Source organism: Ochotona curzoniae, unplaced genomic scaffold, assembly GCF_017591425.1.
Source record: "Ochotona curzoniae isolate NIBS_2020 unplaced genomic scaffold, NIBS_Ocur_1.0 contig_1014, whole genome shotgun sequence".
Taxonomy (NCBI): Eukaryota; Metazoa; Chordata; class Mammalia; order Lagomorpha; family Ochotonidae; genus Ochotona; species Ochotona curzoniae.
In genome coordinates, this window is record NW_024464920.1 from 51635374 (window position 1) to 51662990 (window position 27617).

At 56.9% G+C, this 27617-nt stretch overlaps 1 protein-coding gene across 3 annotated transcripts in view; it reads left to right on the plus strand.

Moving 5' to 3' along the window:
• The window catches only part of TBC1D22A (TBC1 domain family member 22A), a 232975-nt gene that overhangs the window by 81777 nt on the left and 123581 nt on the right, over window positions 1–27617 (plus strand). For all 3 annotated transcript variants that reach the window (XM_040987550.1, XM_040987565.1, XM_040987561.1), the window contains 3 exons: window positions 3786–3914; window positions 6604–6666; window positions 16993–17107. In XM_040987550.1, coding sequence (XP_040843484.1) covers window positions 3786–3914; window positions 6604–6666; window positions 16993–17107 — 307 coding nt within the window. The remainder of the gene's footprint in view (window positions 1–3785; window positions 3915–6603; window positions 6667–16992; window positions 17108–27617) is intronic.

A 27617-nucleotide genomic window follows, 5' to 3' on the forward strand; every position in this document is an offset into this window, starting at 1 on the left:
AGCCCGTTCCTGTGGGCTGATGTGGCGCTGAGCTGCTCAGCCATTCCTGCTGTCCTCCGGCACCTTCAGGCCTTTCCCTCCCTGCTGCTGGCCACAGCTGCTTGCCACCGCCTGCCCGGCTCTGAGGCGCTGCCCAGGGCCAGCCCTCCTTCCCTCCTTCCCTCTCTTCATCTCCTCCATGATCAGAACCGGGCAAAGCCCAGACAAGCTTGCTAACTCACACTGCTGCTCACCACTCCGCTCAGCTTCTCTGTTGGTTGGCCAGGGTGGGGTCCTCCCGTGGGTTATGTCACGTTGGTAGGATTCATGGTTTCATTTGTCCATTGCAGAGGGACACACCGAGTGTCTGTTGTTATGTGGACAGTGTTCTGTCTGTGAGGCAGACTCTAAGTGTGTTTGAAGGACGTAGGTGATGGTATGGGGCAGTGCACCTGGTGGTGCGGGTGCTATTGAAGTAGGTGGTCAGGTCAGGTGAGAAGTTTTCGCTTCCTGGAGTGCAGGAGGTGACCAGGTGGGTGCCCAGGCTTTGGTGCCCTCTGCATTTTGACCAGGGATGGTTTCACGGTTCCCAGAGACTCGCGAGGCAGGCTGGAGACTGAGGGCCCCTTGTCTGGGCGCTGTAATGGGTGTGCTGTTGGCCGTGTGTGGGTTGCATGAGCCCTGATCTTCCACCCGCCATAGCACACACAAGCTCCCGATCGCCCCGCTCCCTGAGCCCCACTCCGGAGTCGCAGGCTGTGGCTCTGAGCTGCATCCCTGAGGCCTGGGCAGAACCTTTGGTCACATCTCAGTTTGACCAGATCAGTGACAGGAAGGTCCTTGGTTGTGGCTTTCACCATGCTGTGGGGAAAACGGAAGGTGGGGTCCCCCTGAGTGCAGGCTCCCGTGAGCCTGGTGGTCTCAACATGGCTAGGTTCCCAGTGGCAGACGGAGGGCTGGGATCAGGGCATGGTGCCCACCCAGCCTGTGGCGTGACTCTCGTTGGCATCCTGTGGTGTGCTTCAGGGCACGGCTGCTCCTCTGTGAGGAGGAGTGGTGAGGGCCGCAGGACAGGTGGACAGCCCGCTGTCCAGGGTGACAGCTTCATGACAAAGGCTAGTCATGCTGGGTAATGATGGTGCTCCAGGGAACAGCAGTGACGTGAAATGGCAGGAAGTGGCATGGGCTCTGTGATGCGGGTGTGTGGCACAGCTATGTCTCCATTTGCTCAAGGTGGTCTGTCAACACATCCCAGTTACGTGTGGGTGAGGAGGACTGGTTGTGGGGGCTCATCTGGGCATCGAGTCAGTGGCCACTGGGAGCACTTGGTGCTGGCCCTCAGTATGTAGGTGGGGCTGTTTGAGTTTTCCCAGCAGGGCACAATGTGCAACTCCACCGTTCCAAGTAGTCAGGACCCTGGGGACATCCACTCCAGTGCCACTTGCCCGAGAGTGTCTCAATGTGGCATCTTCACTGGGCACTTCTCTGCTGGAGGGTCGGGGTGGACGCGTAGTGTAATAGGCAGTGGAGTTACTTGCTGCCCCTCTGGTGGGGTGTCTTGGGAATAGTGCCAGCAGCCTGAAGAAGTCCAGGATCCTTCCATGGACAGCTCATGTGCAGGAGTGTCACCTTAGAGATGGCTGGACGCCAGAGTGGACGCTCTGGTAGTGTACTGAACAGTTGGAAACAAGCTGTTGAGATGTAACTGGCTGTGGAGCCTTCAGATTAAAGCTCAGAGCTGCGCTGGCTGCCTTTCCCCATAAAGATCTGGGCCCTAAGTATCTCAGCCTGTAGGTCTAGGCTCTCTCAGTGACCACTCTGCTGTTGCTGTGGTGCAAAAAATCCAGCCATTGGCAGTTGGAAGCCAGGTGGATAGGGCTGGGTTCCAGTGGCATTGGCCGCAACAGTGGGCGACAGACTGTGGTGCTGCCCCAACAAAGTTAATACTAGTGATGGTGGGAATAGGATTATCATGTTGAAATATGTGCCTATTGATTTGAGACCACATGTGCGCGTGCACGTGCACGAGAGAGAGAGAGAGAGAGAGAGAGAGAGAGAGAGAGAGAGAGAGAAAGCGAGCAAACCAAGGAGAGAAGGCTTCCATTGGCTGTTTCACTCGCAGATGCCCGTAGTGTCCAGGGCTGGGTGTGGCCAGAGTCTGAAGCAGTGATCCCCACTCTGGATCCTTAGCACTGCTTCCCAGGGCCCGTGCCCGCAGGAAGCTGGAGGCAGCGGCTGCACGTGGAACTCAGTGTCGCTCTGGACCTCTTAACGGCCCAACCCTCTGGTCACAGTTTTAAGGTGGACTAGGTGGTTTCGGAACGTTGGCTACAGGAGGTGGTTATGAAAAGAACGAATAGTACGGGATTAATAGGTTCCACTACGTTGGAGTTAGGACAAAGGGTGTGGTCAACAGCGTGCAAAAGGTGGGTGTGGGGAGGAGGAGGGCGTGAGTGCACGGGCGGACTACAGATGGGTTCCTGGGAGTCACTCAGGTGACCCTGTTGAGGGGGACCACATGGGGGCACACACTGCTCAGGCGCAGACACGCAGTGGCTAGATTGCAGACCTGGCAGAGCTGCGACCCGAGGAAGGCGGACAGTGGCGAGCATCGGCAGAGGGGCCGGGCAGTGGGCGCGCCCCTCTGAAGGATGCTGAGCGGGACCTGCAGACACACGCATGCACAAGGGTGAATATTGTGTCCCGCAAGAGTAGGTTCAAGAACGTTGAAAACGGGAACTGGAAGCAGCTCCGAGGTTGGCTGCGTAACGTGGAGTGAGAGTATTAGAACCCCAAGTCACTTCTGGAGTGAAAGCCCCAACCAAGGGATTGTACCTGCCCGTGGCGGGGTAGGGAGAGGGTGTGTGTGTCCGGGGCTGGCCTGTGTTATATGTGTGTGTGTGTGTGTGTGTGAGGCTGGCCTGTGTTGTGTGTGTGTGTGTGGGGGGCTGGCCTGTGTTGTGTGTGTGTGCGTGAGGCTGGCCTGTGTTGTGTGTGTGTGAGGCTGGCCTATGTTGTGTGTGTGTGTGTGTGAGGCTGGCCTGTGTTGTGTGTGTGTGGGGGGCTGGCCTGTGTTGTGTGTGTGTGTGTGTGTGGGGCTGGCCTGTGTTGTGTGTGTGTGCGTGAGGCTGGCCTGTGTTGTGTGTGTGTGAGGCTGGCCTATGTTGTGTGTGTGTGTGTGTGAGGCTGGCCTGTGTTGTGTGTGTGTGGGGGGCTGGTCTGTGTTGTGTGTGTGTGTGTGGTGGGGCTGGCCTGTGTTGTGTGTGTGTGTGTGGTGGGGCTGGCCTGTGTTGTGTGTGTGTGGGGGGGGCTGGCCTGTGTTGTGTGTGTGTGTGTGTGGGCTGGCCTGTGTTGTGTGTGTGTGTGTGTGGGGGGCTGGTCTGTGTTGTGTGTGTGTGTGTGGTGGGGCTGGTCTGTGTTGTGTGTGTGTGGGGGGGCTGGCCTGTGTTGTGTGTGTGTGTGTGTGGGCTGGCCTGTGTTGTGTGTGTGTGGGGGGGGGGCTGGCCTGTGGTGTGTGTGTGTGTGTGTGTGTGTGTGTGTGTGTGTGTGTGTGTGTGTGGGCTGGCCTGTGTTGTGTGTGTGCTGTGTGCGGGGTGGGGCTGGCCTGTGTTGTGTGTGTGTGGGCTGGCCTGTGTTGTGTGCATGGTGGGGCTGGGGAGCGTGCAGCAGCCGGCCTCCGTGTGTCCCTTCCTTTGTCACCACTCCCGCTGTCCCCCGAGGCACACTGGAGAGTCCTGGCCCCTGCAGGTGGCAGCTCTTCTGCTCCCAACTTTCAATAACTACCTGTGTTTCCTGGCTTCCTCCAGGGTTACCTTCCTGCCAACGCAGACCGAAGGCCAGCCACTCTGCAGAGGAAGCAGCAGGAGTATTTTGCTTTCATTGAACACTATTACGACTCGAGGAACGATGAAGCTCACCAGGACACCTACAGACAGGTGGGCGCTGTTCCCTGCACCTGCTCCTCAGTGCCTCGGCGCGTGAGCTCTGTGGGAGGAACTGTTTGCAGCCTTCTGATTGGCTCATCCATTCTGATTTCTGATGAATGAATTTGGAAGCAGGTACTGACAAGCTTCTCCCAATTGTGATACCCTGCTTGTCTCTAGTTCCTTCTGCAAAGGCAAGCCGGGGGTTGTAGTTGGAGTTACTCAGGAGACACCTGCGATTCTTCTGGCTGTGTCTACAGTCGGTCCCAGGGTGATGGTGGGCCGTGGCCCTGGGCGCAGCCGGGGCTGAGCTGTGTGTGTATGTGTGTGCCTTAGCTTGACTGGGGTGAATGAAGGTGTGGGGCCAGGCCAGTCCGCAGCACAAAGGTGTAGGCAATTCATCATTTCTGTATTAAGTTTAACACAAAACGGGTGTAATTATAGATTCTTGAGCAGTCAGTTGACAGGTAATATGCATAATGGGAAAAATACTTAAAATTGATTTGCAATTCACGATGCATCCCAGATTTGCTGGTAGAAAGCTCTTTGAGGCCTTTATAATTCTCATACCCTGTATAATATGGGAAGTTCAGGATGCTGGTTGCTAATTGGTGCTGTCTCACCCATCGGAAGCCAGCTTCACGCTCCCCGAGGCCTGCCAGATTGACGGTTCACATTTGCAAATCCCACTTCAGGGCAGGGTGGGTTTCCCCCAGACGTGGGGCGTCCACACTTGTCTGTCAGCATGGCATAAGACACAGGGGCGCGGGCTGTGTGGGTCAGCCAGGGTCTCGGAAGGTGATTCTGCAGAGCCTCTGGGCACAGGACTTGCTGAGGAGGGAGCGAGGCAGGGCAAGGCTGGGCTGAAAGTGTGCCGCTCCTCCAGGGCAGAGGCTGCTCCGCTCTGCCACCTGGCCAGGAGCTGGCGCTTCTGTCGCAGCCGGTGGCTCTGGCCCTGCCTGGCTGCAGGTGTCCAGAGGCCAGCCGGGGCATCCGTTGGACTTGGCTTTGGTGAGGGGATGTCTCCTACCTGGGGTGTTTTGTCATTTTACTTGGGGTGTTGTTTTCAGGGTATTTTTATTCATGAAGAAATCTTCCAGAGGATGGCAGATCTGTCTGCAGGATTTACCGAGCTGAGTTCTGTGATGAATTTAAGGGAAAGTTAATTACAAACAGGTTGCATACGTCTCTATTTAGTTACTCTGCTAGGTAATAAGAAGATTTCAGATTAGTGTAAATTCCCCAAACATTTCCACATTAATATAATCGAGGCTTGATTTGGGTGAGTAGTTGGGGGTGGGGCGGGCAGTTTTTCTCCTGCGTGAGTGCTGCTACGAGCCACGTCCGTGGCTTCTCTGGCATTGCTGTTGGGCGGAGCTGAATCCAGTCTGGGTGTGAGGAGCCTGGCCCATGAAGCGCCCCGGGCACTCCCCACTCTGCAGGGACAGCAGGAGGGGGGCCTCCTCTTCACTCAGAGCCCCCGTTTGGGGGTTTCTGCAGACCCTGCTGGTGCTTGACTGGGGGAACCCAGGACCCACGCTCAGGGAGTACCACCTCTTTGTAACGGTGGCATGGTGATGGGGTACTCTGGGTCTGCAGGGGCTCACAGTGCTTGGGCTAGAAGGATGTGTGCCCGCACAAGGGCAGCGTGGGTCTCTCCCTGCGCACCGCCCCCACTCGCCCCCAGGAATCCCGCATTCGGCACAGACCTGGGCTTTCACCGCACGCTGGACGATTTAGGCCCTGCCAGGCCGGGTGTAGTGTTGGTCCCTTGTCCGTAACGCCGTGACCCCCACGTGTACTGTGACTCCTGGCACGGATGCCTGCTTGTCTCGGCTCACCCCGCTTACCCGTGGGCCTGTAATCTGTGTGATCTGCACCAAGGACTGTGAGGACGTGGAGCAGACGTGTTCAAGACGAGGCAGCGGGGCCCCAGACATTAGTGATTCACGCGAGGCCCAGTGCTGACAAGTGGCAGAGTGAGAAGACTCCCGCAGCTGCTCTGTGGAGCAAAGTGAGACGAAATCGTTAAGTTTCTCTTGGCATTAAAATGTGCCCATCTTTCAGCTCCCTGCTAACGCGCCCAGGAAAGCAGCAAGATGATCCACGTTCTTGGGTGACAACCCACATGGGAGAAGCAGCTGCAGTTCCTGCTTCGGCTGGGCTCAAGCTTGGGCCTTTTGGGAGTGAAACTTTCCCTCCTGTCCCTGGCTGTCTTCCCTTCCTCTTCCTCTTCCTGGATATGCCAGGGTAGTGGCAGCTGATGGTGCAGGGTGGGGGTGCCCACCTCACACTTGTCTCACGTCAGAAGGTGGCCAGGCAGAGCTCAGCTGCCAGCAGCAAGGCCTTCCAGAGGCTTCTCCTGAAGTGTTCTAGAGCCCCAGGGACTTGGTGGAGTGGAGAAAATGTGGTCTGTGTTCCAAGCAGAAGCTGTCACAGCTGAAATGTGTATACTGTGGGTGCCCTAGAATTGCTCCCTGTGTCAGAGCTGAAAATCAATGCTTGTTAATTGCTATGGATTGTGTTGCTAAATAGCGCCGAGCCTGCTCCCTTGCGGCTGCCGCCTGGTGGGGAGCTGGCAAGCTGACCTGCCGTGAGGCCTCACTGCTGAGAAGGCAGGCCCTCCCAGGTGTTGCTGCCCCGATGCTGGCGCTCGGGCTGCTGTTGGCATCTCTGACCCACTCGTGTCTTTCTCCTGCAGATCCACATCGACATCCCTCGCATGAGCCCCGAGGCCCTGATACTTCAGCCCAAGGTGACCGAGGTGAGAGCCGAGCCCCCAGCTGCCCAGGGCCTTGTCTTTTGTGGGAGTGACCGGTGTTCCTATGGAAGCTGGTGGGGCTGGAGAGTTTGGCTCGTTGGGCACGCTTAGTGACAGGGGTCTCTGAGTGCCGTGTAACTGTAATACTGACACATGCGGATGAACTGTGGAACACCCGTGCATTAGAACACACGCCTTGCCTGACTGTGCTGACCAGGGGAGGCCACCACATGAACCCTGGCGGCGGGCGTGGCAGCTGCTCCCCCCGGGTGGCACGGCTGACCCCTCGCTGCACATTCTTTATAAATTGAGGGTTGTTGGAGTCGGCGTCTCTGGGCATGGGCTTGGGCGTTCTCTGCATACTGTGCCCTCTTAGTTTCTTTTCTTCTCCACATGATTTCTAAGATTCTGGTAATCTGTTTTATCTAGTTGTATAATGGTTCATTTAAAAACACCCCACAGGGGGAGGGGGAGGGGGAAGGGCGACCCCAGTGCCAAATAAACTGTATGAAAAAAGTAATTAAAAAAATCCCACAGTTTTCTTTAGCCTCTTTTTCCTTCTCTTTTCTTTCCTTTCCTTTTCTCCCTCCCTCCCTCTCTCTCCCTCCCTCTCTCCCTCCCTCCCTCTCCCTCCCTCCCTCTGTCTCTCTCCCTCTGTCTCTCTCCCTCTCTTTGTCTCTCTCCCTGTCTCTCCTTCTCTCTCCCTCCCTCCCTCTCTCTCTTTCGCTCCTGTCTCGCTCTCCTTCCCTTCTCTCTCTGTCTCTTTCTCTCTCTCCCTCCCTCCCTCATTCTCTCTGTCTCTCTCCTTCCTTCTTTTGGCTGGCAGCATGGCACAGAAAGTTGTGTGGGGAGGGAGCTGGAGACACTGGGTGTGCCCCCCGCCCCCCGTGTGCGTGCATCGGCCAAGGCTGGGCTGGAGCCAGCAGCTTGAGCTGCATCTCTGCTGGGGCTGTGTGAGCCCCAGCTGTGGAGCAGTCTTCCACTGCCTTCCCAGCAGCATGGACAGGAAGCAGCTGGACTGGAGCCAGGCGTTTCTGGAAGGGATGCTGGTGGCCCCTCGGCCTGGTGCTTGCCGCCTCCCTGTGGTTAGTGTTGCTCTGCAGTTATAAGCGGTGACTGTGCGTGCAAGCACCATGCTTGGTTCATGGTGTGTGCTGTGGTCCTCCCCCCGGGACGCGCCTGCTGTGTGCTGTGGTCCTCCCTCTGGGACGCGTGTGCTGTGGTCCTCCGTCTGGGACGCACGTGGTGTGTGCTGTGGTCCTCCCCCTGGGATGTGTGTGCTGTGGTCCTCCCCCTGGGACGTGCGTGCTGTGTGCTGTGGTCCTCCCCTGAGACGCATGTGCTGTGTGCTGTGGTCCTCCCTCTGGGACGCGCGTGGTGTGTGCTGTGGTCCTCCCCCGGGACGCCCCTGCTGTGTGCTGTGGTCCTCCCCCTGGGATGTGTGTGCTGTGGTCCTCCCCCTGGGACGTGCATGCTGTGTGCTGTGGTCCTCCCCGGGACACGCGTGCTGTGTGCTGTGGTCCTCCCCCTGGGACGTGCATGCTGTGTGCTGTGGTCCTCCCCGGGACACGCGTGCTGTGTGCTGTGGTCCTCCCCCTGGGATGTGTGTGCTGTGGTCCTCCCCTGGGACGCATGTGCTGTGTGCTGTGGTCCTCCCCCTGGGATGTGTGTGCTGTGGTCCTCCCCCTGGGATGTGTGTGCTGTGGTCCTCCCTCTGGGACGCGCGTGCTGTGTGCTGTGGTCCTCCCTCTGGGACGCGCATGCTGTGTGCTGTGGTCCTCCCCCTGGGACGCGCGTGCTGTGTGCTGTGTGCTGTGGTCCTCCCCCTGGGATGTGTGTGCTGTGTGCTGTGGTCCTCCCCCTGGGATGTGTGTGCTGTGTGCTGTGGTCCTCCCCCTGGGATGTGTATGCTGTGTGCTGTGGTCCTCCCCCTGGGACGCGCGTGCTGTGTGCTGTGTGCTGTGGTCCTCCCCCTGGGATGTGTGTGCTGTGTGCTGTGGTCCTCCCCTGGGACGCGCGTGCTGTGTGCTGTGGTCCTCCCCCTGGGATGTGTATGCTGTGTGCTGTGGTCCTCCCCCTGGGATGTGTGTGCTGTGGTCCTCCCCTGGGATGTGTGTGCTGTGTGCTGTGGTCCTCCCCCTGGGATGTGTGTGCTGTGTGCTGTGGTCCTCCCCCTGGGATGTGTGTGCTGTGTGCTGTGGTCCTCCCCCTGGGATGTGTGTGCTGTGTGCTGTGGTCCTCCCCCTGGGATGTGTGTGCTGTGGTCCTCCCCCTGGGATGTGTGTGCTGTGGTCCTACCCCCGGGACGTGCTTATACCCATCTTTTGCCCGTCTTCCTTTGGGCTGTTGGTCTTCACGTGTTGGGCATCCCAGTTCCTTGTCCATTTACGTTGTTGCTAGTGGTTTGTTTCCCGGCTTCTCTGTGGATGGGGCAGGTTCTTGCTTCGGAGGTGGTTGTTTCTGTCCGTCCTTGTTGGGAGTATTGCTTGGATGCTGTGCCCAAGAAGCCTGCTGCGTGTGCAGGATGAGGGTGTGCGCCAGCATTGTCTTCCAAGACAGGCGTTGTGTGTTTTAGCTTGTAGTTCTTGTGTGAGAGGAGAGGTGGGGCCTGGTGCCCGGCCTGCTACTTTGCCATGGCTCAGAGCCACGTCCCCTAGAAGTGCTCTGCGTTCCCCGACTGTCCTGGCGGTCAGGTGGCCTTCCCTGCGCATGAGCTGCAGTGTGGGGCTCGTGGCTGCTTGGAGCGCTCCCTGTGCCCTGCTCTCCACGGTGGATTGGGGCATCCTGCCCTTGGTGCCTCGGGTCTCGGACACACATCGCCGAGAATTCTCATTTTGTTTAAGGTCTGTTTATCTAGCAGTTAAATTGCGTGGACTTTGTAGATCCGTCGAGGAGAACTGACATCTTTTTGAAATCCACTCCTTATTCTCATAAACATGGCTAGCTTCCCTCTTTCAGGCTGTTTTAATTATCTTTCAACAAACTTTAAAGTTTTTCTACAATACCCCAGTGGCTGAACCTTCACCTTGCATGTCCGAGATCCCATGTGAGCCCCGATTCTCGTCCCAGCCACCTCACTTTGCATCCAGCTTCCTGCTCATGCCCTGGGAAAGCAGTGCAGTGTGGTCCAAAGCCTTGGGACCCTGCACCCATGTGGAGACCCAGAAGAAATCCTGCATCTGGGGGTGGCCTCACACCCCCCGTTCACTGCATCTTAAGGTGTCTCACAAGCGGGGGGGACACTGTGCTTCTCCAGTGAGTCTCTGGGAAGTGATGCTGGGATCGCGACGCACCAGCTGGTGTGTGTTCAGTTTTGGGATCACTGCATTGTACCCTCCGTGACCCTCGGCTGGGCGCTTCCCAGGAGGCAGGTGGCAGTGACACTGGCTGCTATCCCCAGGCTGTATGTTTTTTACTTAAAGGTTCACAGATTGATTTTGAGTGTAAAAGTTTCAGAGGGAGGACAGAGAGAGATGGTAACTTTCTGTGCTCTGGTTCACTCCCCCGACGGCGCAGCAGTCAGCTCTGGGCGAGGCCGCAGCCAGGAGCCAGGGGCTTCACCCGGTTCTCCCGCATGGATATAGGAGCCCAGACTTTTGAACTTGGATTGTATTTCTCGGGCAACAGAAAGCTGTGTTGGAAGTACAGCAACCTGATGATGACCTGGTGCCCTCGTGGCATACTGGTTACAGGGCAGCCTTCACCCACCGTGCCACAGCGCTGGCCCTGGGCTTTTCATAACTGGTTTCCTGGCTGTGCTTTGTGTGAAGTTGAGCAGAGGAATCATTCTGGGTCTCCTCAAGTGCCTGCGGTGGCCAGGACAGAGGCTGGGCTGGGGATGCAATGCCAGTCCCCCATGCCGTCCCTCCCAGGCCCTGCGCCTGAAGGCCACGGTCAGGGCTGGGTACAGGCACTCGGCGTGGGCCACGGGCACAGCCACACTCAGCGTGGAGTCTGAGAAGTCTTAGATGATAGCCAAGCCAATTCTGCAGTCTTCCTTTTTGATGGGGACTCTTGTGTCTGGAAGCATCTTTTCCAAGCTCCTTGCTTCCGAGAAGTCTTCCCATAGTTCCCCTGAGGGTCTCAGGACCAGGATCCCTCCGGGTGTAGTTTGAGGTCGTGAGTCAGTCATGAATATTCTATGTGTGAGCCCATATCCAGTGGGCTCCTGCGCGTGTCTCAGATTTCCCGTGTGTGTGGATTCGTCCTTCTTTCCTTTGGGGCTTCTGACCTGGCCTCTGCTCGGCCTCTGTCCTTGCCCCCCGTCGCTCCCCGTCCCCCATCGCGTGTCATCCCCCCACATAGTCCCCTGACCCCCAGAGTGACAGAGGGTGAGACGGAGAAAGAGGTTTCCCAGCCACTGGCTTGAAGCGGCGAGGACTGGGTGAGACTGCAGCCAGGAGCCTGGCACACCATCTGGGTCTCCCACGTGGGTGCGAGGCTCTCAGCTGCTGCTTCCCCAGCTGTATCAGCAAGGGGCTGGAGTGACGTGGCACCTTTGGGACTCAAAGCTGCGTGTTCATGTGGGTGACCCTGTTGCTGGTCGGGGCTCCACCTGCTGCACCCCAGCAGCCCCCGCCCTGGGTTAAATATCAGCCATTTGTTTTGCTTCATGAAATTTCAGAAATTAGATTGAACCTTTTGCTCAGCTTAGAGACAAATGCTGTTTTGTGTAACATTTGTTTAGTTTTTCTGATCCTTGTTTTTAAATAGTATTTTTTCTTAAATGTCTGATACAACTTACTAAACTCATTCATAGATACATTTTTATAAATGCCATCTTTCCAGTGTTGAATTTCATCATTTTTTTAAATGTCCATGTATGGAAATGTAATTAACTTTCCTAAATTGATCTTATGTTTGGCAAACTTACTAACTTCTTTCATAATTCTAATAGTTTGTGAAGATTTATTTGAGGTTTCTAAGAAGTTAATCATGTAATTTGTGAATAATGATGATTTTTGTTTCTATTCTATAAACATATTTTTCTTGTTGGTTTTACTTTACTGGCTGAAGTATTACACTGGAGTACTGACCTCGGGGTGGGCGTTTCACCCAGCAGCACAGGGGCCCAGGCTCACTTGAGGGTGCCCTGGCTCCTGACCCCGGCTCCCTATGCTGGCCAGTCCTGGGGGCAGTGGCGATGGCTCTGGTCGTTGGGTTCCTGTCGCAGAGGACGCCGTGACTGAGCTCTTGGCCCTGGCCCTGGCCCTGGCTCAGCCAAGCCCTTGGGGTATGTAGGGAGTGAGGCGGCAGGTAGTTGCTGTCTGTTGGCCTCACGGATAAATAAAAGTATGTTGAATGTAAGCAGGAAGGCACGTGTCCTAGTCACATTGCTTACTTTAAAGACAATTTTTTTTTGTTGTTATATTTCTTGGAAAGGCAGATTTACAGAGAGAAGGAAAGACAGAAAGGTCTTCCATCTGCTGGTTCTCTCCCCAAATGGCTTCAGTGGCCGGAGCTAAGATGATCCAAAGTCAGGAGCCAGGAGCCTCCTCCAGGTCTCCCTTGCAGGTGAAGGTCCCAAGGCTTCGGGCCGTCCTCTGCTGATTTCCCAGGCCACAAGCAGGGAGCCGAATGGGAAGTGGAGCAGCTGGAATGTGAACTGGTGCTTCATATGGCAAGCCAACTATGCAAGGCGAGAATTTAGCCACTAGGCTATTGCACTGGGTCCCCTAAAGACAAACTTTTGAGCATTGCTCCATGTGCTAAGATATTTATTCTCTATTGTATGTTACAGAAAGGACTTTGCTCATTTATAAATTTGAGATTTAGCAGTTCTTTTTTCCTCTTCACTATCATCTGAGACAAAATATTTTTGCCTTTTTGTCATCGAGGTGAATTTTATTACTAGATTTCCTAGCATTGTGCAGCTGTGCCTTTCTGGAACACCCCTGCCTTGTCGTGTGGGACGGTTGACTTCTCTCCATGCCGAGGCGCCAGGCCCAGGAGGTCAGGCCGCGAGGTCAGCGTCCTCCTGTTGGAACGTGCCTTCCCTCTCTGGGTTGGTTCTTGGGCTGCACTCCGGCATGTCATGCTCGTTGAGTGTTGTGTTTACAACAGTGGAGCTATGATTCGTTTGAAATGCTGGGTTTTTGGTGTGTTTTTAGTTATAAACACCGTGCAGCCCTGCCTGTCCCCACGATGCCTGACGGTAGCACCAAGCGTGGGAGGAGCTGCTGATGTACCGAATGTGCTATTACTGCTTCTTTTAGAGTTTTAGATATTAATTACGCTATAAACATATAGTCAGGAGCTGAGTTGATAGATGGTTGCATTTTAATCCGCGTTCCAGGCTTGTTGTCACCCTCTGTCTTGGTTTCATTTATCAGATGTTGTAATTCCTGCGGAGGGAGGTGTTGCTGGGCTCACTGCTGGACGAGAGCTGTGAATCACGCCGCTCTGAGCTGGCTGTGCTCCTGGGCTTGGGGCTGTAAATCCCACGGTGTTCCCCGCAGGCTGCGCTCCATGCTTCCTCCCAGAGCTGACCTCCACGGCTGTCCTCCGCGCCCGCGGCCGCATCGAGGCCTTCCCAGGCATCTGAAGTCGGATTTTCTGAGGGATCATGAGCACGGCCACAGGTCAGCTGTGGGGTTTCTCAGTGTCCCTGGGAGCCCCGTACGCTGGTATGCAGCGCCCCTGGATCCAGGCCAGAGGAGTCACCCAGGCCCCTGTGGAGACTGGGACAGGGCCAGAGGAGTCGCCCAGGTCCCATGTGACGTATGTGTGGTCTGGATATGTGATCCGGGTATGGTGATCCGTGTCCAGTGGTCTGTGACATGCGTGTGGTCTGGGTGTGTGACCCGGGTGTAGTGATCCATGTGCCGTGGTCTGCGTGGTGGTCCCGGGTGCAGTGATCCGTGTGCCGTGGTCTGTGACATGCGTGTGGTCTGCGTGGTGGTCCCGGGCGCGGTGATCCGTGTGCCGTGGTCTGTGACATGCGTGTGGTCTGCGTGGTGGTCCCGGGTGCGGTGATCCGTGTGCCGTGGTCTGTGACATGCGTGTGGTCTGCGTGGTGGTCCCGGGTGCAGTGATCCATGTGCTGTGGTCTGTGACATGCATGTGGTCTGGGTGGTGGTCCCGGGTGTGGTGATCTGTGTTCTGTGGTCTGTGACATATGTGTGGTCTGCGTGGTGGTCCCGGATGCGGTGATCCGTGTGCCGTGGTCTGTGACATGCGTGTGGTCTGCGTGGTGGTCCCGGGTGCAGTGATCCATGTGCCGTGGTCTGGGTGGTGGTCCCGGGTGCGGTGATCCGTGTGCCGTGGTCTGTGACATGCATGTGGTCTGGGTGGTGGTCCCAGGTGCAGTGATCCGTGTCCTGTGGTCTGTGACATGCGTGAGGTCTGGGTGGTGGTCCCGGGTGTGGTGATCTGTGTTCCGTGGTCTGTGACATGCGTGTGGTCTGGGTGGTGGTCCCGGGTGTGGTGATCTGTGTTCCGTGGTCTGTGACATGCGTGTGGTCTGGGTGGTGGTCCCGGGTGTGGTGATCTGTGTTCTGTGGTCTGTGACATATGTGTGGTCTGGGTGGTGGTCCCGGGTGCAGTGATCCGTGTCCTGTGGTCTGTGACGTACGCGTGGTGACCTCTGTCCCGTGTCTCTGCAGGAGTGTGCTCCTCTCAGTGTGGAGGAGGCGCCCCTTCCGCTCCCCTCTTGAACACGGCTGCCTTCCATCATCACAGCCCCTCTTGCCTGTCTTCCCTCCAGTGTCTGCCCTCCCCATTTGCTCTGTCTTCCCTTTCCCCTTAGACGAGGACCCCAGGGCTCCTGAAGGGTGTCTGGGAGCCCGCTCTGGAACGTCGCGTGATGCAGGGAGCAGTTGCACAGTGTACAGTGCTGTCTATTCAGCCTCCGCTCACTGGGCCCAGGTCTCCACCAGTGCCCACGCGTGGAGAGCAGAGGAAAGGGAGGGCTCAACTTGCAGCACAGCAGGAGAGCCAGGGTCCTGCTTGCCAGTCCCTCCAGCCACCGTGCAGGACTGAGAGCCCCGCACTGACCCCCCACCCCTCCCCAGGACTCACTGGGCGCGAGTTGTAGCTATGTCCAGAGCCAGGCTGCCCTGTTGCAGTGTGGCCAGTGTGGGAAAGAGAGCTACTGGGCAGGGGTCTGGGGTGGGACAGGAGAAGGTCAAGAGGGGACGGGGTCAGAGAAAGGGAGGGACAGGTCAGGTTCCTGAGGTGGGGATAAGAGTGGGTGAGAAAGGACTTCTTGGTGATGGGGCCTTGGAGCAAGGCCAGGCTCCTGGAGTCACAGGCCAGTTGCTCTTGGACTGGTGCATCCTGAATTTTAGCAGTAGCCCCAGCTGCCAGGACGTAGAGAGGGGGACCATTTGGAGTGTTACAGGGGAGATTCATGTCTTTAGCAGGAAAGTTGGGGTGGGAGGAGGGGTTGGAGCTGGTGCCAGGCCGAGCCTGTCTGGGGTGGGAGGAGGGGCTGGAGCTGGTGCCAGGCCGAGCCTGTCTGGGGTGGGAGGAGGGGCTGGAGCTGGTGCCAGGCCGAGCCTGTCTGGGGTGGCCGCCTGTGGGCTCCGCACTCTCCATGGATCTCTAGGGATGCTCAGGCCGTGGTGGCCGGCACACTCGCCTGGTGGTGGCCACGCTGGGCCTCCCGTTTGCTGCGCCAGCCGCGTTCCTCGTCAGACCTTCCGTGTTTCCTGCTGATGCTGCCTGTGCCTTTATTTACGTGTTCCTGGGATTAAAGTCTTAGAAATAGGATTTCCAGGTTATCGAGAGAGATGAAGTAGAGGTGAGCTGAAGGAACTTGAGCTGACAGGTGGCTTTCCAGAATGACGTCTGAGTGCTGAGTCCCCTCTAGGGCACCTGTGCCCGCTGCCTCCAAGTGCCTCCTAACCGGGCAGAGGCCCCTCACTGTGGCATGGCCGTGACGGTGAGAACGAATGCCAGGCCACTGCACCTAGGAGCGCCGCTGCCTTGGGAAGTGTGGCCAGCGGTTTGCTTCCTGTCTGGGAGTTGCAGGCCACTCCTCCCTCTGCTGCCAAGGCTACTGGCATGTGGTGCTGCCTGGGCTGGCACCGCTGTGGGATTAGGTCTTGGCAGGTCCAGTTTAGAGAAGTCGGCTGACAGAGGCTGTGCTTCCCATGGGAGCCGGATCCGGAGCCTGTGCTAGCCTCCTTGGACGGTTCCTGGGCTCTCTGCAGGCCTGGAGGCCCCCACACGCTCTGTTGTCCCCCTGCTCTGGGCTCTCTGGATTGCTCCAGCTGCTCAAAGGAGAGCTGTGTTCAGATGTGCAAAGAGCCTTCAGGCTGTGCGTGCGTCTCGTGCCCTCAGAGTGGGGCTCAGTCACACGGGGTGGGGGGCACGGCATGCCCAGCCCTAGTTTCACACACCCAGGAACCGATGTAGGTGTGCGCTGTCCAGGCCCCTGCCCACCAGGAAAGCATGGTCTTTGTGTTTCCCGGCCCTTCCTTTGTGACTCACATGCGATGCCAACTGTTCCAGCCTGGAGCTGGGCAGTGGTGAAGGCTGCAGAGCGTTGAACTACCCCAACATGTCTCCCAGTTGGAGACACGCAGCCCGGGTGGGGTGCTCTCTGTCAGGCCGTGTGGCACAGCCAGCCCGGGTGGGGTGCTCAGGCAGTGTTGTGACCCCAGGACGTGTGCGTCGCTGGAGCTGGCTTGGGTGGGAGGTCGGTACTTAGGGGTAGGTGAGACACAGGGGTACTTCAAGAAGTATGTGGAAAATAGAAATATGAGTTTACTTTTACAGATAAGCTTGAAATCCATGGTTTTTTAGTTTTTAAAAGATTTATTTATTTTTATTGCAAAGTCAGAAGGAGAAGAGACAGAGAGGAAGATCTTCCATCTGCTGATTCATTCCCCAAGTGGCCACCATGGCCGGAGCTGTGCCGACCCGAACCCAGGAGCCCAGAGCCTCTTCCAGGTCTCCCACGCAGGTGCAGGGTCCCAAGGCTTTGGGCCATCCTCGACTGCTCTCCCGGGTCACAGGCAGGGAGCTGGATGGGAAGCAGGGCTGCTAGGATTAGACTGGTGCTCATATGGGATCCTGGCACGTGCAAGGTGAGCTTATTCACTAAGCTACCGCGTGGCCCTCATGTGTCTTTAAATAACATACATTTTTCATATGTTATGCAGGCATAAATGCACGGCTTTACTTGTGTTTTTCATGAGCTTTCTGCAGGGCCCCCGTCGGACAGAGACTGCGCAGCAGGTGGGGCATCTCCGTGTGTGCTGACTCGGCAGCCGTGGTGTGGCGGAGGGCGAGTGTGCCCACCTCCATGGCAGGTGGAGTGTCTGTGCGTCCATCTCCACTAGCTTGCTCTTTTGCATCAACACCTCTTCATTTTTGTTTCAGATTTTTGAAAGGATCTTGTTTATATGGGCAATCCGTCACCCTGCCAGTGGCTACGTGCAGGGCATCAACGACCTCGTCACCCCCTTCTTCGTGGTCTTCATGTGTGAGTACCTGGGTAAGTGCACACCTGTGGCGTCTCGTACAGATGTGGGCGGGCGCTGTGGTCAGCTTCCCTGTGTGCGTTCTGACCAGTGATGGTGAGTACTAATAGGGAACAATCATTTCTCAATGAAAAAATACCTTCGACCCGAATGCTAGCTAGTGACGTCACGCTCAGTAATGATACATAACAACGCATTGGACAGGGTACTTTCACTGGAGTCTCTTTTTAAAAAGATGTATTTATTTGAAAGCATTAGAGAGGGAGAGATGGTGCATCCTGTGGTTACCTGCAGGATGGCCAAAATGCCTAGGGATGTGCCAGGCCCCAAACCAGGAGCCGGTGGCTTCTTCTGGGTGTTCCACATGGAAGGTAGTGCTTGCTCATTTGGGCCACGCTCAGCTGCTTTTCCAGGTTATTGGCAGGGAGCTGGATCAGAAGTCAAGCAGACAGGAACCCGGCCGTCTCTATGGGATGCTGGCATCACAGGCAGCAACGTAACCCACGTGCCAGGTGCTGTGTTCACCGAGAGTCCTCCTGATGACCCGTGACCCACGAGACGCGTCACAGCACCGAGAGCCCTCCTGATGACGTGTGACCCGTCACAGCACCAAGAGCCCTCCTGATGACGCGTGACCCACGAGACGCGTCACAGCACCGAGAGCCCTCCTGATGACGTGTGACCCGTCACAGCACTGAGAGCCCTCCTGATGACGCGTGACCCACGAGACACGTCACAGCGCCGAGAGCCCTCCTGATGACGCGTGACCCACGAGACGCGTCACAGCACCAAGAGCCCTCCTGATGACGCGTGACCCACGAGACGCGTCACAGCACCGAGAGCCCTCCTGATGACGTGTGACCCGTCACAGCACCGAGAGCCCTCCTGATGACGCGTGACCCACGAGACGCGTCACAGCACCAAGAGCCCTCCTGATGACGCGTGACCCACGAGACGCGTCACAGCACCGAGAGCCCTCCTGATGACGTGTGACCCGTCACAGCGCTGAGAGCCCTCCTGATGACGCGTGACCCACGGGACCCGTTACAGCACTGAGAGCCCTCCTGATGACCCGTGACCCACGAGACCCGTTACAGCACCGAGAGCCCTCCTGATGACGCGTGATCCACGTGATGTGTTTGGAAGTATAGTTTAACTCTAGTGGCTTTGGAGCGTGGCTTTAAATGAGTAAGGTTGAGGTGATAGGACATTAGTGGAATATTTTGCTTACAAGCTAAAAGCCGAGCCTTCGTTAGTGGCAGCGCTGTATTTCATCACTCTGCAACTTTGCACACACTAGTAGCACCGCCTTTTATTGCAGCATTAATTATATACAAGGTAAATGGCTAAGCAGAGGTGTTGGTTGGGCTGTGCTATTCTCTGGAATAGTACATTCCTCCCCCTGTATGCTGTAGCAATTGGCTGTAATTTTATCTGTTTTAGTTATTTAAAAAATTCTGATGGTATGAGTTTATTCAGTTCATCCACGATGAACAAGGAACACCAGAGGGGAGCCTTTCCTCTTGAGTTGTACCCGGCTGTGGCCATCCCGACGTGGTGCCTGTCACCTGGGGGAGCGGGTCTCCCGAGGTGCCTGTGTCGTGCGGCTTGTGGTAGTCCTGCCTGCTGCTTCGGCTGACGGGTGCTGAGGAGGCCTCCTCATTGCGGAGCAGCTAATGAGGGTGGCACTGCTCGTTCCCTAATCAGCTCTCACGGAGCGAGAGGCTGCTCCCGCGAGTGCCACCCTCATTTGACAGATAATGACCCTAGGAACAGCAGGACCTCTGTCAGTAGACTCGGGAACTGCTAATTGAAGGAACAAGTTCAACTGAGATGTGATTAGAGAATTGATATTCCATGTTAAATAGACCATTTAATTAATGTGGTAAATAAGTTTGTCTTAACGCCTTTACCACCAACTTCTGTTGTAAGACCTGAGCGATTCTTAATGCATTTCCCTGACGCTTAGCAAGACAAGACACGACCATGGTGTTGATTGTCCAGGAGAGAGGAAAGCCGGGGACAGTGGGCTTGTCCTTGGAGGGATGGCTTCGGAGGCACGTCGCCGGAGACTGTCCTTGCCTCCCTGCCTGCGGCCTGTGCCGCAGGTGCACCTGCCCCTCAGGTGTGCACACCTTGACGTGCCCAGGAACAGACCTGGGCCCCGAGTCGGTGGGCAGTGTCACGTGGAACATTGGTATAAGACGTGCCACTACGGCAGTTACCATTCTGTTAAGTGGGTATCTCAGATGTTTGGGTCCTGGACTTCGGGCGAACTGAAGCTTGCAGTTCACTCAGGCCTTGCTCCCGGCCCCCTGAAGTTTTCATGGCTGTGGTCTGAGTCCACCTCTCGTGCTGTGCAACCTCATGTCCATTTGGACATTCGCAGCACTATGCCTCCCACTGGGTCCGAGCCTGGTGTTCCTGACCGTGCGCTGGGCCCTGCACTTGGCTCTGGGTGTGGGATGGGCTCGGGTCCCTTCAGCACTGCTAGCTCTCGTGGTCCTCTGCCGTGCTGGGGAAGCCTGGTTCCTGCCACTCAGGACCTCGAGTGGTGGCTGGGAGGACCACTTGCAGGCAGACAGTTGATGTTTGAAGTGACTAACCTTGTGTCTTCCAGTTGAAGCATGGGTGCTGTGAGAGCCTCTCCCACTGCAGAGGCCAGGAGGCTGCTGGACTGAGTGGCCCCGTCTGGTTGAGTGAGCCAGGGCAGGCCTGGAGCTCATAGTGAGAGCTTGGGGCTGGGTCTGAAGGGGTCCCACACGCTCACAGGTTTGCTGGGCTGTGGTGTGGAGGGAGATCGGAAGGCAGGTCTGCTTTAAGCCCACAGGCTGACAGCCACAGGCAGACACAGGATCTTAAAAAATAAAACACATTAAGGAACCTATTTTAAATAGTTTATTTACCTGTTTATTTGCTTTCTTTGAAGGAGAGGTGGAAAGATCTCCCACATGCTGTTCTGGTCTAGTCTAGGCTACGGTCACGTGTCCAGGCTCCTTCCAGGTCTCCTGATGTGTGGAAGGGACCTGCCTACTGGAGCCGTCAGCCCTGCCTCCCTGTGCGCGCATGAGCAGGAAGCTGCAGTCAGGGCCTGAAGCCAGTCCTGCTCCAGGGGACGTGGGTGGTCGTCAGACGCCCAGCTCATGCCAGGCTTGCTCCAGGGGATGCGGGTGTCATCTGGCACCCCGCTCATGCCAGGCCTGCTCCAGGGGACGTGGGTGGTCGTCGGACGCCCAGCTCATGCCAGACCTGCTCCAGGGGACGTGGGTGGTCGTCAGATGCCCAGCTCATGCCAGGCCTGCTCCAGGGGATGTGGGTGTCATCGGGTGCCCTGCTTATGCCAGGCCTGCTCCAGGGAATGCGGGTGTCATCGGGCGCCCTGCTTATGCCAGGCCTGCTCCAGGGAATGCGGGTGTCATCTGGCACCCCGCTCATGCCAGGCCTGCTCCAGGGGACGTGGGTGGTCGTCGGACGCCCCACTCATGCCAGGCCTGCTCCAGGGGATGTGGGCGGTCGTCGGACGCCCAGCTCATGCCAGGCCTGCTCCAGGGGACGTGGGTGGTCGTCGGATGCCCAGCTCATGCCAGGCCTGCTCCAGGCGACGTGGGTGGTCGTCGGATGCCCAGCTCGTCCATGGCCTGAAGGCACTGTTGCTGTCTGCTTTTGGAGGTGGAGCCTTGCACTCAGGCACTCTGATGATACCCGTTTTGGCTGTCCTGCGGCCCTGGCTGGCAGGCTGTCCTGAAGGCTGTACTTAGGGGTCCTTGGATTCTTGTTTTCCAAACGGAAATATGGGAGGCAATCCAGTTGGGTGACATATAGGCAGGTGTCTTGCTGTGGGACTTGCAGGCCCCGACAGTGGTAGGTGAGTTTGAAAGCTCAGTGGGGGGCCCGGCACGATGGCTCAGTGGTTAAGGTCCTCTCCTTGCACGCCCGGGATCCCATATGGGCGCCGGTTCTAATCTCGGCAGCCCCGCTTCCCGTCCAGCTCCCTGCCTGTGGCCCGGGAAAGCAGTCGAGGACGGCCCAAAGCTTTGGAACCCTGCACCCACGTGGGAGACCCGGAAGAGGCTCCTGGCTTCGGATCGGCATAGCATCAGCCATTGCACTCACTTGGGGAGTGAATCATCGGACAGAAGATCTTCCTCTCTGTCTCTCCTCTCTGTATATCCGCCTTTCCAATAAAAAAATAAATCTTAAAAAAAATAAAAATAAGAAAGCTCAGTGGGAATGGGGCTGCCTCTGGAGCATGTGTTTGCTGGTGCCCAAGGGCCTTCCTAGACGCTGTGGCCTCAGCTGCTGCCCCATTGTGGGCAACAGCCACTGTGTCCTGTTTCTGAGAGCAGCCTGGACACTTAGAGGTCCTCCATGCCAATGGCTTGGGCAAGAAGTATGTGGGCAGACTGTGGTTATTTGTGGCTGGCACATGGTTAGGTGGGCCCTGACCTGCCACACTAGATCCAACTCTCCCACGTGGCAGTGCCGCCTTTGGCAGGGGCCCAGCCAGCACCCTCTGTCCAGAAGCAGCTTGGAAAGAACGTGGAACCAGAGGTGACGGAGGAGGAGGAGCTCTTGGAGCTGCAGTCACGTGGTGTGGTGCTCAGGCTGGAGCCACATGGGGGACGTCTGGACAGGTCGCTCGTCCCTGGGGCACGAGCACCAGTGGGGGTGAGGGGGCCCACATGCGCCTGTCTATTCCTCGCCATGGCCTGGCCATAGCGTCTTTGCTGAGCTGTGCCGCCCCTTGTTCTGATGGCACCTGGCGGCAGGGTCAGGCCCTGGAAGAAGGGCTCAGGGGGCCTTTCATGGGCCCCAAGGGGGCCGGGCGCCCCGTGTGTCAGCACAGAGGCGTCAGCACAGCTGGAGAGAGTCGCACGGGAGGACGTGCTGCGGGGGACGTCAGCTGCCCAGTGAATGACCGTGAGCGTGTTCCCTGTCCCAGCTGGCTGGGGAGTCGGGCTGCAGGGGCTGAAGCCTTAGGGGCTGGGCCGGAGACTCCAGCCTCAGAGTGATGGGTCTGTAGCTGTGCTCCTTGCAGACCACTGTTGTGCGTGGGCCACAGGCTAGGAGGGGCACGTTGGAGACTCTGGCTGGCAGATAGAGTTGTGTCCACTAGAGGAAGCCACAAGGTGAGGATGAGGGTAGGGTGGACTCCATCTTCCTGAGGGCCAGGGCCCCATCCTGAGGCAGCACAGCAGGTGGCCAGGAGGCACGACAGAGGGGGAGCAGCAGGGCGGGTAGGCAGCCTGGAGGGGTGAGGCGAATGAGCAGGGACAGTCCAGTGAGCTTCCCTGCTCCTGGCTCCACGGTGGCCAAGGTGCTACTTCCCAGTCAGGACTCAGGGTGCTGACCAGGCTGTGCTTAGCTTGCCCCGTTTGGGTGAAGCACATTGAGGCATCTAATTGGACCTGGAGCTTGGCTGAGACATCTGCACAGAGCTGTATTGATAGAATGTTCGCAGGGAAGTGGCCGGGCGTCGGAGCCTGGAGGTCCTTGTCCCAAGGGGCGGCATGGCAGGGCGATTCCCCATACCCTGGGGGCCTCCGACCTGGCGTGTGTCAAGGCACCTCTCCCCTCAGGGCGTGGTTGGAGGGTCTCTTCTGGGCAGGACCCTGGTTCTGTACCACAGGGCCCACTGCCTGGGTCCCCGTCCAGGCTGTGCCTTGCAGGGCCTGCAGGTGGCGCTGGGCACTGCCTGGGCAGGGTGTCCTCACAGCACTGACTGCTCGGTCAGCAGTCTGCGCAGTGGCTTCACTGCGATGCAGCTCATGCGCCACGGCTTCCACCCGCTTGCAGCGTCAAGTTCATTGGCTTAAAAAATGTGCACAGAGTAGTGCGACCTCAGCACAATTTCTTTCTGGAATATTTGCCTTGTGTCCAAGGGGAATTCTGGACCTGTTGGTGGTCCCTCCCCCGTGTTCCCTCGTCTCCCACCTGCCAGCCCTCGGCAGTCTGAACCTGCTTCCTGCCCCGTGTCGCTGGACACTGTGTGCACAGGATTCAGCCACCATGTGGCCTCTTGAGGTCTGTGTGTGATGTGGCGTGTGTGTGCCGTCGTGGACACTGCTGTCCTGTCCGTTCGCCACTTGATGGACAGCTGGACCGTGCTCGGTCCTGAGGGACTCACTGGACGCGGGCAGCAGTTCCTGTGTGTGAGGCCTTTTGTTTCTCACAGGATTGCTGGGTCCCGTGGGGGTTTACTCATTCGAGACGCCAGGCCATTTTCCCGAGGCGTGACGCCCTCCCTCTGTCCTCCTGCGCAGTGGCCCTGTTCTCGCTTGTCCTCCTTCTCGTCTTTATTTGTTGTTGATGCTGGCAAGCTGTCATATTCATCTAAGGCTGTGCAGCTCCCTGCTCCCTGCGTCCTAAGCTGTGGCAGCTCGAGTGGGGCAGGATGCCTAATCGGGTTACTGCTGTTTGTAAAGAGAAGTGAGTGAGACCCTCTGGGTGAGGCTGGTCCCTTGTGAGTGTGTGCCCAGGGCTGGCCGCGGCGGGTCTGATGAGCCTGTCGCCCAGGGCTGGTAGCAGCTCCCTGTTGGAGGAGGAGCCTGGGTGTGTGGTGGTGGTTCCTCCCAGGCTGAGTCTGAGTGCCCACCCAGCATTTGAGTAATTCTTGGATCGAGTCCTTCCCTTCTCATTGGGAGTGTGTCACCATGCTGTGACTCACGGCGGGCTCAGCATGCCTTGTCATTTCTCCTTTTTGGCCACTCCAGTGAGGCCACGCTCTTCCTCATCTGCTGTGCTTTGCCCAGAGCAGGGACTTGGGGTGCACCACACTGAATCAGAGCCCTGTGGAAAAATTTTTTTATTATTATTGTGACATGAAAAGGCTAGCCTTAAATCTGTTTGGTAGAAGTACTCTGAGTGGAGGTACTGGAAATTGTTGAGCAGCGTGAGGGCGAGTGTGGCATGCTGTGGGAAGCGCGTCTTCCTGTGTCCTCTCTCTGCAGCCCACAGCTGCTGCGTTCCTTGAGCCCATCTCCCCTGCAGGGGCCCCAGTGGAGACACTGCTCCCCTTGAGTGTGTTGGCTTGTGACTGTGGGGTCCATTCTGCAGGGACCCTCCAGTCAGCAGTGTGAATGCAGGTTCTCCTCTGGCCTTGCCCTGCCTGTGAGATGGTGCCAGGTTCTCCCCTGGCCTTGCTCTGCCTGTGAGCTGGCTCCGGAGCCTGGCTGTCCTCTGGGCTCCCAGCGGGGAACTAGACTCGACTCTTCCCTTCCTCAGTGGGCCGCAACCTGGCATGTCAGTCTGGGTGTCTGTGTGGGCACCACGGAGGACTCGGCCGGCTGAGTCCACACTTTGGCTGCCAGCCTTCCTTGGCACGTGCTGTCCAAGCATCACATGGCGGTCTCCGTGCCATCAGCCAGGCCCACCGAGCTGGGGTGCAGGTGGCAGCAGCACCTTCGCTCACCCTGCTGTGGGTGGTGCTCCTCTTGTCTGTTGTCGCTTGGCGGATGCTGTAGTTGAGAGCGTCCCTTGGGACCATCTGGTCTGATGGTTTTCTTTGCCTGTGACCTTGTAACCCAGGCTTTCTCTCTGTTATCAGCCAACTTGGTAAAGGTGGTTTCTGTCCCCTGTGCACCATTATCCAGTGTGCTTTGAGATAATGGAGTGTAATTTGCTGTGTGATTCCTCTGGCTGTTTTTCCACTCAGACACTGATGTTTCGGTAAAGCCGATACTTTTCAGACATCAACTGTCCTGTTCCTTTAAGAATGTTAGATTTGATTTGAAATTAAGAAGTGTTATTCCCTCTCTTGGAACTGCACCATTTAATCAAAGAGCTGTGTTGGAGTTGAAGTCATTATTCCTGCGTCCTGGAAACAAGCACTCTTCCCCTGTGGATGCCCCTGTGCTCTTTAAATTTGGGAACGATTTTCGGGGTGGCTGGATGTTGGCGGGGCTCCCTGCTAGGCGTGGTGGTGGTGCCATCACGGGGAGAGCATCTGATGGTTGAATCTCACGGTCACTGTGTTTAAGCTCCAACTGATGGGATTCGGCCTGTCATTTTATCTTAAAATAAATTACTCTTCAAAGGAAATGTGGAAAGGGACTGGAATAAACAATGCCTTTTCTTAAGAGCATTAAGGAAATCTATTTTTCTAGGCCTGTTTGCGAGGCAGTCCTTGGTTGTTCTGAGCAGGCCGGGCTTGCCCCGAGAGGACATTTTAGCATGCAGTTCACGGAGTGCGGGTACTGCCGTGGCTGTAATTAGTGTGCCCTTGGCAGGGGAGTAAATCCTCACGCCCGTCGCGAGCTCACAAGAGAAATTACGCCGAGAACTCACCATTAGCTGCGTCTAGCAGTGCAGTCATTCCTCGCCTCTTTCCATTAGCAGAGTGTAAACAGGACTCTGAAGACAGAGGAAGGCGAGCTTGCCAGTTTCCCCCTGATCAATCGCAGTTCCAGAATGATTCCCTCCAACTCTGCTCTTTGGTGCTCAAGTTCTGCCTTGGAGCACTTTGTTCTGTGGGGTGCCGGCTAAGCTGAGGTGACTCCCACATCTGCTGTGCGGCTTCCTTGGGTGTCTCTCGTGGGGGAGGCGGGGTTTGGCGAGCTCTGGCAGTGCTGGGAGGGTGGAACCGGAGTGAGGAGGGCAGCCCAGGGCCCTCAGCCCTGAGTCGCTGGTTGGCTGTGCTTTCTGCGAAGAGCTTTGGGAAGTGGTACCGTGGTGGCGGTGCGGCTCTCCCTCTGTGTGGACGCAGTGCTGCAGGGTGGGCCTGGGGGGGGTTCCCCCTCCGTGTGGACACATTTATGCAGGGCAGTCTCCCCCTCCACGTGGGCGCAGTGCTGCAGGGTGGGCCTGGGGGGGCTCCCCCTCCGTGTGGACACATTTATGCAGGGCAGGCTCCCCCTCCACGTGGGCGCAGTGCTGCAGGGTGGGCCTGGGGGGCTCCCCCTCCGGAAGCTGTAACTGCAGTGTGTGATGGGTTTCCTTCCACACTGTTACATCGTGTGTGTACATTCCATGACTGTTTCCTGTATTGGACATCCAAAGCTGCCCATTGACACTGCTGTTTTTGAGGTGGTGACACAGTGCTTCCAGAAATGGATAAAGGAACTAGAAAGCAGGTCACCCAGCGCTAGGCGATTGGCAGCATTGATGGCCAGTGGGGCATTACGAACGACGACATGGCCCTGGCCCCGAGGCAGCGAGTTCCTTCCTCAGAGCTACCCGGAGTCTTCCAGGATGGAGTGCCTGTCAGGTCCCTGAAGACGCATTGTATGTGTCCTTCGGTGGCAGTGACATCAACTTAGACATCAGTAAAAGGAAATCGGGAAGATCTGACAGGTCTGTGCAAGTCTTAGATGCACCCCAATAACGCGTGGACCAAAGAAGAAACCCGGGAAATTGAACGTTACTGTACAATGAAGGTGGCAACACCACGGGCTGAAACTGAGGAGACGCAGCTAGCTCTGTACTCAGGTGGGACTCGGATGGTGTGCGGCTGGCTCTGTCGACAGAGATGACTGGAATCTTGACGTCTCTTTCCAGTTGGAGTGACTGGAAGAGCAAACGCAAGTGGAACTGAGCAGAAGGCAGAGGGGGAGACTGGAAGAGAAGCCAGTGAAGCAGAAAGGGAACTGGGGGACGTTGGCTGACCCGGGCCGGCTGCGGGACGAGCACTCACCTGGACCTCAGGGGCTGCAGAGAGAGTCAAGTCCGTAGTGTCAGGTCTAAAGCTAAATCAAATTTTAACTACAAATTTTAGGATTGCACAACACTAAAAGAATACTGCTCATATTTCTGCAAATTAGCAACAGGTGAAATGGAGAAATCCCAGGAGAGACGAGTTAGCGAAGTGAAGTGTGGTCCTTGGTTTTCTGTAGACGTGGCTGGGTTGTGCTCTGTTGACCGGCCGTCCGCCAGGCTGTGTGTCACTGGGAAGGAGTGACACAGATCTGATACACTTTTGAGTAGAGTGGATCACCCCACAGCGAGTGTGCCGCTCTCATCTAAACAAGCAGAGGCGGTGAGGGCAGAGGCTGAGGTGTCCTGCACAGTGACCACTCAATTGGTGAGGCAGAGACGGCGTGCGGAGAGCGGCCAGCGGGCCATTAGTGAGTAACGGCGCTTCACATTGGACCACTTGACAGGTTTTCCCGGAAGCACAAGAGGGAGGAGCACTGCAGCCGTCCTGGGGCGTGGAGAACGCTCTCTGGCAGGACCAGAGACAGACACCCCAGCTGGGAACGCAGCAGCACTGCGGACCGGAACTCCTTTTGGAAATAGATGTAAAAGCTGGTGACAAAGTGCTAGAACCAAATCTGCCAGTATGTTACAATTACTCTGCGTCCTGGTAAGTGAGGCAAGTCCTGGGAATACAGGGATGAGGCGACATGGTAAATCAGTGTAATACACCGTGCTGGCAGGACACAGAACAGAGACTGTGCAATCATCTCATGTGACGTAGAAAGTGCATTCTATTAAAAAAATAAGCAACCTGTTGCTGACCTCACGTCTCAGGGGAAGGCAGAGGAGTGTCTGTTCTCGCATGTGGTGTCGGGTCCAGCCACGGCAGTG